A 15,582-nucleotide genomic window follows, 5' to 3' on the forward strand; every position below is an offset into this window, starting at 1 on the left:
ATTTAGATCTTTCACAGTAGGTAAAGATCAGGTTTAAAAACTATCCTGTGTTATACATCAAGATTTTCGTAACTGCACCAAATACTACAATGGTACACAATGCAGCAATGACAGGTGCTTGTATGAATTTTACTGTTGTGAATCCGTTCCATGGATGAAAAAAAATAAATACAAGAATGAATATTGATTAAAAATAAGGACATGTATCTGTAGAAGCTTCATCTTTTTTCAGGCTTGATAAAACAATTTTTGAGGGCGATCATAAGAACCTGAAATCTTGATGAAGTGAAAGTCTACATCCGCAAAGACTATGTTTTAGAAAATTCAACTCATCGCTGAAAGCATGTTGCAAAAGTAATTTCTCTAGTATCACCTGGTGCTTGAGAATAACCCTTAAAAACAAAATCTTAAATCCAATTTAACACATGGTGCCCTGGTACAATATCTTAATTAAGAGAATCTAGTTCATCAAATTACACACTAGTCACTGACTTGGGCAACACAGAATAAAACAATGGTAGAAATGGCTCTACGAGCCATGAATAGAGCTTGTCTACCACTACTTCCATCCATCCTATTGGGTTGGCTTTGTACAGCAACGAGAAAATAGCTTGGCAACGCTCGACTGCCACAGCCCTGTCATGGCACTATTATGAAGCAGTGAACTGCAACTGAAAAAATGTCATAGCGACTGCGCCAAACAGGAACACTCTGAACTTGCTCTGAAACAAAAGTGGTAACTAGGCAACCAGATTGCTCTGAGAGAGCTGCCAAGGAAATGGGGATTTTCAACCCCACTTGTTATAGGGCTTAGAAACAAAGTCAAACCTAGTATCTTGGGTGACTTCTTGTACCTTCAGAGCTTTTAGAAAATATGATTATAAAACACTGGTTCTGACCTTGATTTGGAATATTCATGACATAAATGGAATAAATCTTATAAAATGCTCGGTAAATTCTTCCTAAACAGGGCCTTAGTTCTTCTTAATGAGATTGCCAATGGTAATGTTTTATCTAAATTGGCCGTAGAACCATAGTGCTTGATTTGAGTGGTGTGAGCAATGCCAGGTATCTGTGAAATATCTCTACAAGCCCAGCTGGCAGGAGAGCGGGGCTGCCCTGCATGCAGTGGGGGCCATCAGTCCCTAGGGCTCCTCACAGTGAACCGCTGGTCAATTATATGTAGCTACAACCCTTATAGGGCTTCACTTTAAATTAGCACGAGTCTGTGTGCCATTGTAGCTGACAGTATTCGGCCTTTGTTCCCAAGATTATTGTCTTGGTACAAGGCTCTGAAGCCATTAATAACCTCCGGTAGTAGAGAGAAAAGAGGATGAATTGTCATAGAATATTAATGTGCCCAGCATCCACAGAACAAACAAAACTAAATTAAAAACAGCTTTGAAATATTTTTGCATTTGCTGATGAAGATTGTTTCATCAATGTTTCTGCCAGAAAAATTGTATTTGTATTTTTCGTTTCAGCTAGCTGTCAGGTGCTATTTTTAAGTTTTTCTAAAAACAGTTTTCGAAGCTCAGCACTGTCCAAAAGCAATCACATGAAAAAGAATCCTAAAATATTGTCTAGACCTGTTTTTTTTTTCCATAAGGGCATATTCATCCTAAAGCATAAGTGCTATTGGAATAAAGTAGTTAATTGTTGTACAAAGATACACAATTTATACGCCTCCATTACAAACTCTACAATGAGCTAAACCAAATAATAACACTTTACAACATTAAGCCACAGTGTAATAGAATGTCACTATTTCTGTGAAACATAAGTGCATGAATCATGCGACTATGTGCTAAAATGTTACACATTGGTATTGCAGAAACAGTACAAGAGACAGTGATATGAAATGTATCACTCTGTCACTCTGATCTAAATGATCCAAATAATTTGTTTTAGGATCAATTTGGCTGACTCCTTGACATCAATTTATTGATCAACTTGAGTCAAAACATACAACACGTGTCTTAGGCTATTTCTCCAATGCAGGAGATCAAATCCAACTTTATGCAGCAACTTCAGATTGTTTTTGTGAGAAATCTGTCAGGATGTGTTTCACTTTTCACACTACTAATAAGACAGATACAAGACTGAAAGAATGAAGTGTGGGTGTGTAGCTATTCCTTACAAGCAGTAGTGTAAATGACATAACTCAAAGAAGGATACTAATACTGAAACAAAGAATGGAAAGCGCAGAGAGGAATATTACCTGCTAACCGAAGAGCTGACATTCTTTGAAACTCTGGTTCTTGTAACCATTTCCACATCCTTCTGAATGTTTCCCGTCCAGACTTGAGTTTGCTCCATGGTTTTGGGTTTCTCAACAAGTCGCTCAAAGTCCCTTGACTCCGACATAGTACCCTCTGTGCAAAAACTGCTTGTGGTATGCTGTAGCGCTTCAATTCGCTACTTATTCTTTGTGCCAACTCTTTTGTGTTTATTTCTTCAACTTCTTGTTGCTTATTGGGAGATTCACATCCTGGCCCCAGTCTGTCTCGCTGTGGACTTTCACTGTGTGGAGAGGGAGTTGGTGCTGACCCATGAAGACCATTCATAGGGGACATCATTGGATTTGGAGAATGAAGACGGGCAGACACAGGGTCAATCCGAATTGGTGTGGAGGAATACGGTGAATCAAAAGTAGGCGAAACATGCATTTTGCTTTCGGGTTTAGGCGAACCAATGCCGTTTTGTCCATACCCGTATCCAAGACCTTGTTGGTAGTTATTGCTCATCATGGTCATAGGTGTGGCACCAAGAGATGGCCCCATGTTCATTCCCATACTTATCTTGTCGTAGCGGTATGGGCTCATTTCCATCCCGATCCCATTATTCTGAGGCATCAAGGTAAAACTTCCACTGACATTTGACGAAGGAACATGACTGAATTTGTCTGAAACAGTTGAGATCGGCGGTAGCGGCTGAAGAGGGGTGAGCGTTGCGTAGCTGTTAGTAGGACTATAGTTGGGGGACATCCTACCATTGAGGGTATGGTAGGTGGCCTCCCCCATTTGGGAGCGGAACTCACTGCTGTCTATCATGCCGCTAACACTGACTGGAATGGCGTCTGCCCGGGATATACTAGTAGGCGAGACGGACAACTCGGGGTTACTCACGTACTCGGTCTCGCTGGCTGTGCTACTACTGGCGGGCGCCGCGGTTGTGCTGACAGACGACGAATCGCTGATTTGTTGATCACTCGTTGGGAGCTCCCCCATGTTTTCCATCGTCATTCCTACGATCAACAACCGATCGAACAATAAAGAATGATAAACTGTCACTTATTGTAACCTTTGCTAGCGATCTGCTGGTTGGCTGGTCTGTTTAGGGGGCTATTTACGTACGCTGGGGAACTGACAATAATCTCCAAGCCTTGGTCGATCCGCCATGTTTAGACAGCTGTAACCCAACGACCTGCGCACAAACGCACTGCGCATTTCAAAAACCACAATACGCGTGCGCAAATAATTAAGCGTTCGGGGTTCGCATACGTTTAGCGAGTTACCTTTAGTTTGGTCTTGGTGTGCAACCAACACACTTAAGACCTACCGGGTATTACATGTGATTTGATGATCACCTGTTTGTGATAGTTCCATTTTGGAGAAGTGATAACAATATATCGCATAGGTAAATATTCTTGTGCATGAATAAATGAACAGGTAAAGTTTATTTTCTCTTTTTCCACAATAAGGTCTTTCTGCTGAAAACTTTTTCCTCCGACTTCTGAAAAGTTTAATGTTTGTTTGTGAATGCATCAGTTAAATACCTGTGTTAAAATATTGATAGCACTTCGTTTGGAGATACCCAGTATAACGTTGAAGTGTTGAAAGTTTGGCGTTTCATCAACTTTAAGTAAAATTTACTTACATGTATTGTTTACAGTATTACGGAAAATAGTCTCTTTAGTCAGGTATGTAACTATTGTATATACTTTATATAACATTTTGATGTGTGCACGTTGATTTAAAGTTATTTGATTAAATCACCCGTGCAATACCTTCACATTGTGTGATCGTAAACAGGGGTTCGACTGAGTACAAATTAAACATATTTAATTAGTTGTGAACGCTTGGTTAATAATTGTGTAGGAAAACTTCCAGAACAGTAAAGTCCATTTAAACATTGTTTATTGTCGACAGTAAGACAAAAGTATCACAGTCGGTATGCCGAGACTGTTTGTTTATCACATGCGCACAATTTACAAGCATGTGCGCCGAGTTATGAATAATTGACGGGGTCCTTGTTGTGAAGATTGATAATTAAGACTGGCACCTGAGTGTGAAATCACATTGCATATACAAGACAATTGCGCTCTGAGGCTGACAGACCTCAGCACTGTTGACGGAGGTCCCAGTCGTATACATTAGATCTATGAGTCGTGAGACTGCAATTCAACTTTTGACGTAGTATAAATTATTTGAAAACGATGTCTTTAATCACTGAATACTTAGACAGCTTTTCTTATCTGACGCTTTTTTGTTTGTTTGTTTGTTTTATGCTCCGAAAACGTATCAAACACATTAACACAACATGTTAGTGTGCAATGGCGTTTCAGTTTCGTAAGTTGATATAAATCGGGTTGCATGTGCTTTAGCTTAAGAGACGGCTAGTTGCAGAATTTCTGTCTTGTTGATGTCCCTATGTGAAATGACAATTGTGTTATATATACCGCGTTGAGAGCATGCGTTACACAGCATGGAACGCACGTCATTTGTCGTGACAGTATCACCAAAACAAATACATATATTAAATTTTCACATAGTTTCCTTAAGTTGTGAAGGACTGACGTGTGTATAGCAACTTTATCGGACAGGTGTAAGTATGAACTAAAGCGTGAAAGGACAAAGACTGACCACGGTGGTTTGAAACAAACCAAATAAACAAGTCATGCAGGATACACCTTTTGAGTAGCTTTATACTGAAAGCGTGCGAGTGTACAATCGTCGCCACGAGCTTGCACGTCACGGATTTGTTGTGGGCAATTTTGAAATGTCGGTGAAATCACCGTTGTGTTAGTTCAGATAAGGGACGAAGATGTTAACGCTCCTTTATTTTAATGCACGTGTTATCATGTATTGCGGTGTATACAGAGATTCAACTTTTAATTAGTCATGGAGATGTAAGTGAATGATCTTGTATGTGCAACAGGCGCATAGAAAATTAACTTCACGCATGACTTTTGAAAGACACATATGAAAAGCATCTCAGTTCACACCGAAAAACATATTTATACAAGCACAGATAAGGAATTCATACAATAAGTAATTTTGAATTTCTGAACTTTAACATCAGCAAACAATTCTACAAATACCTATTCCCCGAGGAATACATAAACTTTGACTCTTAATTCATGATACTGCAGCCATGCACGAACAGCGACTCAAGGACTATCCTTCTCGTCGATAAGTACTTTATCAGAAAACACGCGCCGGGTGATAACGGTAAATTCTTCTCATATATCCCCCTCAGCTACGATTCCACGGGCTGCCTGTCCTCGTCGTTACACTAAAGGACTAAATCTAGCTGCAAAAGTTAAACAAAGAGACAACATAACATAAAACCTACAAGTCATTGTTTTCTTCTCAGAAACATGTTGACGGTTCTGTCCACACGTAAATCTCCCTGTCGGAACAACAGGTAACTGAAACGCTGACTTTCGATTCATCGAGCGTTTTGTTCAATAGTTACTTGTCGGTTTACCTCAGCTTCGAGGCGATCAAAGGCAGAAATGGCCAAAATACTGATTTTCAATAACTCTCCTTGCATGGAGGCTTGATATCAATGCAAAATAATAAAGCGCTTCAGAGGGGTAATTCCCGTTGCATCATCCAAACGCCTTCCTTTGCTGCTGCTAAGAGGAAGAATTTTGTGTTTTAAGGTTACTTTTGAGATGGATTAATGTCAATTTCACTTCGGATACCACACTGCGTATTTACGTAAATGTATAAACGATGTGGATTTCTCATAGACATGGACTGTTAATTGCGTAGGTAAGTGGATGGTTTTGAGGAGGTCGGATGATGGTGTATAAGATCTATGGCAAGAGGTTCTACAAATGACAGAAATGCACGTGTAGTTTATTCTCAGGTAGTCAGATACAACCACATACAGTATAGTTAAAGTCTCCTTCTTGTAATGTACGCGTGTCAGTCAATACAAACTGTTCATACGAATTGCTCATGTCTACCTTATATAAACTTTAATAGTGTAATGTCGGTTATGTAAGTGTGTGTGTGTGTGTGTGTGTGTGTGTGTGTGTGTGTGTGTGTGTGTGTGTGTGTGTGTGTGTGGTTCACGATTTGTGTGATATATGAGATTTATTATCTTCATCCACAGCCAGCACTACAGGACACAACATATTTCTAATCACCGATTTCAGTGTACTTCTCATCACATTCATTCTGATATAAGATTTGTCAGTTTCATGTTGAATTTATTTCTTCCCCCAAACTACAGCTATTAGAAACACTGGAACGAGTTTCATCTGTTTGGGATTATCTGTGAAGCATATAAACTTACTGTACTAGTAAGAGAATCTTACTATTAGAAACTTGAAAGTGAGCAAAGGAAGTCTAGTTGTTTATTACACTGGACATGTGGCAGAGAACGTGTAACAATAGATGAGTTACAAATCTGTAGGTGTTAAAACGCCATTCATAGACCCCCTGAGGCTATAACCTGAACGATAACAAAAGCTGGTATGTGCATATGAAAACCACTGTATGTTAGAGCTCTAATTTCCCCTTTTATACATCTTCCAAATCCGGCATTGTATGATAACGGTGTTGAAAAAAAGTCCTATTCGCGTCAACAGAAACAATTACCCTTTCTCGTAATTCATTCACCTGTATGCAGCGTTCCCATCACAATACAACCCCGAGCTAAAACACAACAGGAAAATATACAAAAATGATTTATTGCATTTATAACGTAGACCAAATGCATTAAAACCATTTATGATTTCCCTTTTAATGAAAAGAAGACCGTTTCTATTGCGTTTGTCAGTGAATTTAGCCTACGCATATCTGGAATGCCTCTTATGAAATATATCGGTAGCGTTGTCATACACATTCGTATGGAAGACGTGATGTTAATAGATTAATCGCGTGCAGTTACACAATTACCAGACTAAGTTGATGCGATTATAGACATACGCCCCTGATGGTAGAGCACAAAGACGAAGAATACATTCTATCAATTTCCCTGTTTACTATTCCAGGCGCATCTATTCGCCCGTGGAAAAGTAAACTGTTTTAAGTTTGCAAACCTGCAAACTACAATTTTACTTATTTGCTAAGTTCTTTGCCAATGTCTCAAATAAGCAATAAGCTATATGGTTAATGATCAATTTATATCGGATATCTCATTACGTGAATATTTTTTTTTGTTTGTATTTAACACACAGCATGTGTTAAAAACATTCGTTAGTAATTATTATTTATTTTACGGAAACATATATATTGTAATAGGTTTTCGACCAAATGACTGCTTGCGACACATCCGTCTGTACAGCTTGAGATGACCAGCTAAAATATTACACATGACAACAGTTGGAACAGTCCTCAAAGCGTTTAAAGTGCATGTTCATTTCTATGTACATGTAATATTCCCTGCATCTAGTATTGTATAACGTTTATATTCCATAAACATTAATTTGCGTATGTGAACAATCCAGAGTGTATGACCACAATCTCTGGTTTGTTCGTAATATAGCTCAGAACATTTTGCGATTAATTTTTTCTGTTTTACTAGAAATATATAATGTATATAGCTTGAATAAGATATTGTGTGCTCGCTTCGTGAATACCATGCACTTATATCTTATAATCGTTTTCCTTTGCAAAGTCGAGAGCAAATTTTATCTTCGAAAGTTGATAAAATTTCTGATGCTGTAGAACACTAAGGTAGTCGAGTGGATACGGCTCTCACAGAATTGATTCTAATGTCAAACGAGTCACAGTGGCACGTTCCGATGTTCCGAGCACACTGGGCTTAGAAGTGCCGCCTCTTTTCAATCAAAACAAACACCTCAAAGGGGCGGGTCTTTGTTCTCAACGATGCATATTCATGAATCATGTTCCGTTATATTGACGTAAACTTGTCAATATCCCGATGCTACATCGGACCAATCAGCGCATCCGTTACAAACTGCTTTATCGCTCACGTCGTCAATGGATAGTGCGCAGCGGGTTTGTAAAACGATTACACTTGGGAGTTAGAGTTTTGACTTACGATGGTTTCTTCTTAATTATTATGATAACTATTAGGTGAAAATTTGTACGATTGAAGTGACAATAAATGCATTGTTTACGTTTTGGTTTGTTATAGGGGGCTGAAGGCTTTAACATGGCGGCAATTAGAAGGAAGCATGGCAAAGTCGCTGTGGCAAGTTCAGCCGCGGTGTTGTTTTGTGACACTGGGTAATTCAGTTATCATTGATTAGTCTTGTATTTGTAAAAACAAGTGCTAAGATCGTTTATGCCTGTATATTTGCCAAAATCGGCCGTTAATCTTTCAACACGTGGTTGACAAACCGGCTCGTGCCTATGCGGGATCGATCCCATGCAAATCGATACATTCTATCAATGAAACAGACTTTGGGGAATCACCCAGTGAGGGAATTTACTACGTTTACTACAACCCTCGATTAATTTATAGCTATTGACGGGTTTTCGTCAACGGCACGATCCCAGTATGAAATATTCGATTCCACCTTATTCTCGTTGTCAATATTCCTTGTCTGACTTGCTGCAGTTAGGAATCAGGTTAAAACGACCCTGTCAATCGAATATCTGAGAACTGCAAACCTGCATTCTTACTTGTTTATTAGGTTACAATGTCACTGTTGTTTGTCCCGATAATTTCTTCAATAATACTATTGATAGCTACAGGAGTTAGGGGCGAATCTCATTATAGCTGTGTGTTCTAAATATTAATGTTTGGTACGTTGTTGAAGCAGTATCTGTGTCATGTGTCATCAATAACATACCTGGAGATCAATTGTAATATGAAATGATCAAAACAAGATATTATTGAAATTCATCTGCTCTTAACCCTAGCCAATAACCAGTAGTAGGGTCAGGTACATATATAGTTGGTCTGGTTGGTGTATTGACAAAATATATTTAGTTCCTGTGATCTTTCTATAATCACTTTTCTGAACGATTTATGGAATTTACTGATCATTCCCTGATTTCCCTTTTCCTCTTTCAATCAGAACAAAATAGTTATGAGTCAGTCATATTTTTTTGTGGTTTAGCCTCAAAATTCTTTTCTGGAATGTATGATTAAATGAAATTGTCATTTTGCCCATTTTCATATTTTTATTATTTGACAGTATTACTGTTTTCGTCCATGAATATGAACTTGTATTTTGAGCATTGGTACATAATGATATTCTGGCCATGAAAATGAATTATTTGCAATGGTTTTCTTTATTTACATAGCAGCAAGTTGTTGTAAAAACTTTCTTATCTGTCACAATGTTAGTTCCTTTTATGAATAGCACTGAAAGAAAATGTTTGTAATGAAGGAGCTTTAAGTTTGTCTTCATCTATGGAGATGACAGAATGGTAATCTGTATTTCAGACTTTACTCATAGAGTTTTGTGCGTATTTGTAAATAGGATAGAGAGAAGAAGATTTTCCTTCATAGTAACAAAATTTGGTGATACTTTTACAAATAATTGATTATGGATCTGCCAAAAATGAACAGAAAAACATCTTGAAACAATTATCCTTTAGTCTGCTGAATGCATGCAGAGGTTATGGAAGGTTAACAATATATGTTTCAAAGTCTAAATTGTTCTCAAAGAAGTCACACAAAAGTTATTTAATCAGTTCATTGTGTAAATTGCAAGACTGACTTGAAAACACAGCACTAATCACAACAGGGGGAAATAACTTCTTAAAGAACAATACAGAAATCTATTGTATGTATGACTATTTCTCAAGAAAGTTTGATGTTTGGTTGTGATTAATGTCTTATATTTTTAATATATTTTTTTCATGTTCAGACGTTAACATCTCATGTGATACAATAATGTAGAGAATCTGCATCCTTATCCAGGGTATGAAACTCCCCAAAATTTCAGCCAGACCACATGGCTGGATGGATGTAAAATTTTCCAGCCCTGACCAAAATTGACATGCCCTCAAAAAATACTAATTTACTTATTTACTGTATTTTTACAAGTGCATTTGTAATGATTTATTGTACTGAAATATGATAAATATCTTCATGTGCATGTCTAAATTTTAAGCAAGTATATTGTTGAGCAAGTATATTTGGGAATCTGTCAGTCAGTGTTGAAAATAACCCCTCCTGAGCAGTCAGGCAGGCAGATATTTCGAACGCTCCCTTTTCTGCTAAACTAAACTAAGAATTTAGGGAAAATGATTTTGTTCTGGTAGTCAGCGCTGATAACAGAGACTTGTCTTGGGTTTAAACCATGCATCTGTTGCTGTCAAATTTAGCATTATGTAGTATTTCTTTATTAAATTCTGATTTTAAAAGTCCATATATTTCAAAATTCTGTTTGTTTACTTTACATTGAATGAAATCATTTAATTCTTGGTATTCATTCATTTTCACTTTTTTTGTCATACTGTTCATTTAAATATCTGATGCAGTGATAAAACTATATTGTATTGATAACCTAAACTGGAATATTTGTTTTAGTTCTGTTGTGGGATTTTACCATATTTTACACCTGAGACAGAATATTTGCACCTGAGAACTTGATAATCGCTAATTGATAGTCAATATGTGACAATTTACTAGCATGGATGAAGGCAGGCAGTGTTCAAGTACCTCAGTACAACAGCTTGTTCTCACTCAGGAAATGACTCCTTTGGAAATAAAGGATTAGGAAATTACACAGGACTAATTATCAGCAAATAGAGCTGTTAAAATGAAACCCATGAAATACAGCTGATCCACAAGGTGGTAATGTGAGGTACAGCTGATACATGCCTGGTGATGTGAAACCCACGAGGTACAGCTGACATATGCCTGGTCATGTGAAACCCATGAGGTACAGCTGACATATGCCTAGTCATGCGAAACCCATGAGGTACCACTGATACATGTCTGGTGATGTGAAACCCATGAGGTACAACTGATACATGTCTGGTGATGTGAAACCCATGAGGTACAGCTGATACATGCCTGGTGATGTGAAACCCACGAGGTACAGCTGACATATGCCTGGTGATGTGAAACCCATGAGGTACAACTGACATATGCCTGGTGATGTGAAACCCATGAGGTACAACTGATACATGTCTGGTGATGTGAAACCCATGAGGTACAGCTGTTACATGCCTGGTGATGTGAAGCCCACGAGGTACAGCTGACATATGCCTGGTGATGTGAAACCCATGAGGTACAACTGACATATGCCTAGTCATGCGAAACCCACGAGGTACAGCTGACATATGCCTGGTGATGTGAAACCCATGAGGTACAACTGACATATGCCTGGTCATGTGAAACCCATGAGGTACAACTGATATATGCCTAGTGATGTGAAACCCACGAGGTACAGCTGATACATGCCTGGTGATGTGAAACCCATGACGTACAACTGATACATGTCTGGTGATGTGAAACCCACGAGGTACAACTGATATATGCCTGGTGATGTGAGACCCATGAGGTACATCTGACATATGCATGGTCATGTGAGACCCATGAGGTACAGCTGACATATGCCTGGTGTTTTGAAACCCATGAGGTGGAGATGATCGACAGTTGGTGATGTGAAACCCATGAGGTACAGCTAAACTACAGTTGATAAATTCTAAAATAAGAATATCTAAACGCAGGTTGTGTTTTTGTGTGTTTTTTATGTCAGAGGTACAACTTGTTCAGCTTGACCTGACTTACTCTACATAGTACATACGCATGACCTGGGAGGTCAAATAGCACAAACGACAGGTCGAGTTAACTTCATTAAATATAGGAGCAGGGAATGTTAAAAATGTTACTTTCGTGTGGAGGATGCATGCATCGGAAGCATTAAACCATCTGTAGCTTCTTTTTTAAAGAAAGGTAGGTCATTGCTGACAGTGTCTCGACACTGAGATGTGAAATGGCTGCCTTGTCGCGGCAGTTCAGACATGTTAACAATCAACTGACAAAGGTGCACCTCTTCACAATACTGCACACAATGCATTAGTATTCAACTGATCAGGCCAAGCTGTGGAACTGTAACTTGTACTTATGTACTGATTTGTGATAGGAAATAGATTGGTCTCAGGTCCTTAGTCAATCCATGGTCAAATAGTCTCACAGATACTGTTTCTAGTGTGAACAGAGTTTGAGCTACACTTTACAAGCACGACTGTTGAAGCCTCTTCAAACAGGTTCAACCATGATGGGGCTGTGATGTAGTGAACTGAAATTTATTATCAAAAGAAACTGGGCGGTGGGATAGCCTAGTGCTTAAAGTGTCCTTTCGTCACACCGAAGACTCATGTTCGATTCTCTCTACATCTGACCAAGGTTAAGTAGACACGGTCACATGACCAGGATCAAATCATTAACATAAACATTCCTTTAATCATTACAACAATTGCTTAGCTTGTTAGGGATGACTGACCATTAAGTCAGATAAGGGTTAATCAAAGAAGCTCACAGAAGGATTAACATCTGGCTGTGTAATTAATGGCAGTTAAGAGATTCTGTGGCTACTCAACCTTACAGTAAGCGTTACATGGAACAATGATTTTCATGATTTGTTTACAATGACATATTTCCAGACATGGTGAGAACAATGTTTATGTTCACAAAGAGTTTCTCTATTGTGGTTTAGCTTTTTCATGATCAGTTGTTATGTCATGACTTTTATCAATATTGACCAGTACACACCACTGTTATTTGTGTCTTCATTGATTTCTTTTAAAATAGTATTTGTTTTAAGAGTTGACTTAATTAATATGTTTATGAGATTCTTGAGAGGCATTTAGACTTTGGTGAATTTAATTTAAATTCTCCTTTATTGTATAATACAACGTTTCTGGGTTACTTTTTACCCCTTCTTCAGGTGATTGTTTCTGCATTTGTGGGGATGTAAGCTTAAATCCTGGCTTTTGATGTAGGTAAATAATATTGTGAAGCCAGTCCAAAGACATCCAAAATTATTAACTGATATTAAACCAGACGTGTAAATAGATTTCATCAAGGATAGTATATCGTTTAAATGACAGATAATGTGTTTTTGATGTTAGATGCTGTTAGATTTGGTTAAAACAATTGTTATAAGTCCACCAGTTATATATTATTAGCTAGGCTGAACCATTTCAGTAAGATTCTAAAATTTAACAGAATATTTCCAATGTGAAAAGGTTGATTTTCCCCATATTTGGAAAGGAGGATTTCTGGATTAGAGGGTTTATGAATAACAAGGTTGCACTAACCATTTGAATAGTAACGGGAACTTAGGTGGTTAATTTGATTCATTACTACAGATGATTTTACTTTCTGTGTATTCCCTGTTATTGTTCATGTTTTGTCTCTGAATGTTATAAAGTTTTTCTTGATTGAACCAGACTACTGGTAAATTTTAATCAATGTGTTGAAATTCTCAAAGTTACTCCTGCTTAAAATTCAGCATCAGGTGACAACATCTAATTTGTATCTGTCCACATGCTGCCTGAAGTGTGTAACACATTGCATCAGCTTGAAACGTCGATACACGTAAGTTGCAATAAGCGACACGCAGGCCCCCTTTTTTGCATTGCTCGTTGTAGTGAAGTTCATTGGTACATGATGCGTGTATTCGATCAGTAAATAAAGATCTGTAAATACATACAGGTATGCAAAGTGACAAGGCTACGTTGGGTAATAAGTGTAGACATTATGCTGTAGTTTTTCATGAAACATTTTATACGTATACTCATACGCAAGCAGGTCAAAATTAATTGGGTTCTGGTGATTTGTTGTGCATTATGTATTTACACATGGTGGCTAATGTAGACATGTAATATTAATATTCAAATATGAACACTTAGTATATTGGATACGGACGAATAAAACTGAATCATCTTTTTAGCATCTAAAACTTGTAAATATTGCTGTCTTTTTGTTTAAATTGCATGCAATAAGTGAGTGTTATTTAACATTGTAGTCATTAAATATGACAACAATATGCAAACTTTGGAGGTACATTTCATACCAGTATTCATAACTAGCAAATAATGTCTCACTAACCCATCGTCGTGTTAATTGTGACGATTTTAATGTTTGATATATCGGTCATTATAAGCGGGAATATCAAACTGCAGTATAGCTCATACAGCATGTGTGTGTGCTGAGGAGGTGACACGTATATTTGTTGTTCAGCAGCATGATTCAGGAGACACCAATCATGAAATGAAATGATCATATTATGTCTATTTTGAATATACTGTAAAACGAGAAATTTTCCGCCTTTAAAATTTTACATCCTTGATACCTCATCCTGTTCTGCAACTTGTTATTTTTACGAGAGGCACCCATTTATGCAAAAATAACATTGTTCAGTTCAGCTCAACTAGGCTGACCAAGGGCATAAAAGCAGAGCAAAGAGACTAGATTGAAACAGTCTCTAATTAAGACACTTAACCCTGAAAGTGTCAATGAGATGAACTCCGCTAGATTGGTAAACTTGTATCATGATATTGTTATAGTTAAGTGGTAAAATTTCGAGCTATCAGACATATCCTTACCAGAAACACCCGAGAAACATGCCCACTTGATGGCTGCAAACTGTACCATTCAAATCAGTATGGATAATACCCTAGACACAATCACAACCCAACACAAGGGTGAGAATAAGAACTTTTCCCCTATGACTAGAGCAAAAACGGCTAAATATGCCATCGACCATGGAAATACCAGAGCAGCTAAACACTGAAGTTCAGTATTACAGAAGCAAGTTGGAGAAATTATGGTAGAATCTATGAAACAATCCTATTTGGCCAAAATGTTAGCAGAAAAAAACTGAAAACATTGTGGAACTTGTTCACAAATGATGAGGCCGGCCATTGTTGTTAAGAGAACTTGATGACCTTATGAGAGAACATGTACATTCCATTTGTGATAATGGGAGAATCATCACCAATAACATTGTTGTGGCTACAGCAAAAGGCATTACATCTTATGAAAACCGATCCCAAACATTTGTTACCTTTTCTGTGTCTTAAAACTTTTGCAAGTTCAGGACGAGCACAAAATTCATAAAAATATCCTGCTCACAACATTTTCTCGTTTTACAGTATTGTGTGTCAGTCAGATTGATATAGTTCCTGTTCTGCAGCACTGACTGACTGACTCACTCATGGATGCATATTAATATGTGTGTTTTATACCATATTGTTTTCAAGAACTACTGGAAACCTAGTCACAGACCCCTTTATTTGCCTAGGCTGCCAAACACTGGTACCAGCATATTGCAAGGAAGCCATTTTTCACATTTCACATATTAAAGCTATATTTTGACACATAAGAAAGGTTATGAAGGCTGAAATAAGGTGGAGTCACAGAGGAGTAAGAACTAGACTGTGATGTTCCATCATTCATAAGGAA

At 37.8% G+C, this 15,582-nt stretch overlaps 2 protein-coding genes across 4 annotated transcripts in view; one reads left to right on the forward strand and one right to left on the reverse strand.

The window, feature by feature from the left end:
• LOC137260929 (one cut domain family member 2-like) overlaps positions 1 to 3,415 on the reverse strand; it is a 36,853-nt gene extending 33,438 nt beyond the window's left edge. Inside the window, exon 1 of one of the 2 annotated variants that reach the window (XM_067798490.1) lies at positions 2,222 to 3,415. In XM_067798490.1, the coding sequence (XP_067654591.1) occupies positions 2,222 to 3,245 (1,024 nt within the window). In that variant the 5' untranslated portion in view covers positions 3,246 to 3,415. The remainder of the gene's footprint in view (positions 1 to 2,221) is intronic. The other variant, XM_067798489.1, reaches the window with a different exon arrangement.
• Positions 3,416 to 5,815: 2,400 nt separating this feature from the next.
• Positions 5,816 to 15,582, forward strand: part of LOC137261825 (tRNA (guanine-N(7)-)-methyltransferase non-catalytic subunit WDR4-like) — a 114,686-nt gene continuing 104,919 nt past the window's right edge. The window contains exons 1-2 of one of the 2 annotated variants that reach the window (XM_067799617.1): positions 5,816 to 6,002; positions 8,341 to 8,432. In XM_067799617.1, coding sequence (XP_067655718.1) covers positions 8,359 to 8,432 — 74 coding nt within the window. In that variant the 5' untranslated portion in view covers positions 5,816 to 6,002; positions 8,341 to 8,358. Of the gene's footprint in view, positions 6,003 to 8,173; positions 8,202 to 8,340; positions 8,433 to 15,582 lie in introns of those variants that run through there. The other variant, XM_067799616.1, reaches the window with a different exon arrangement.

Source organism: Haliotis asinina, chromosome 14, assembly GCF_037392515.1.
Source record: "Haliotis asinina isolate JCU_RB_2024 chromosome 14, JCU_Hal_asi_v2, whole genome shotgun sequence".
In the NCBI taxonomy this organism is placed as follows: Eukaryota; Metazoa; Mollusca; class Gastropoda; order Lepetellida; family Haliotidae; genus Haliotis; species Haliotis asinina.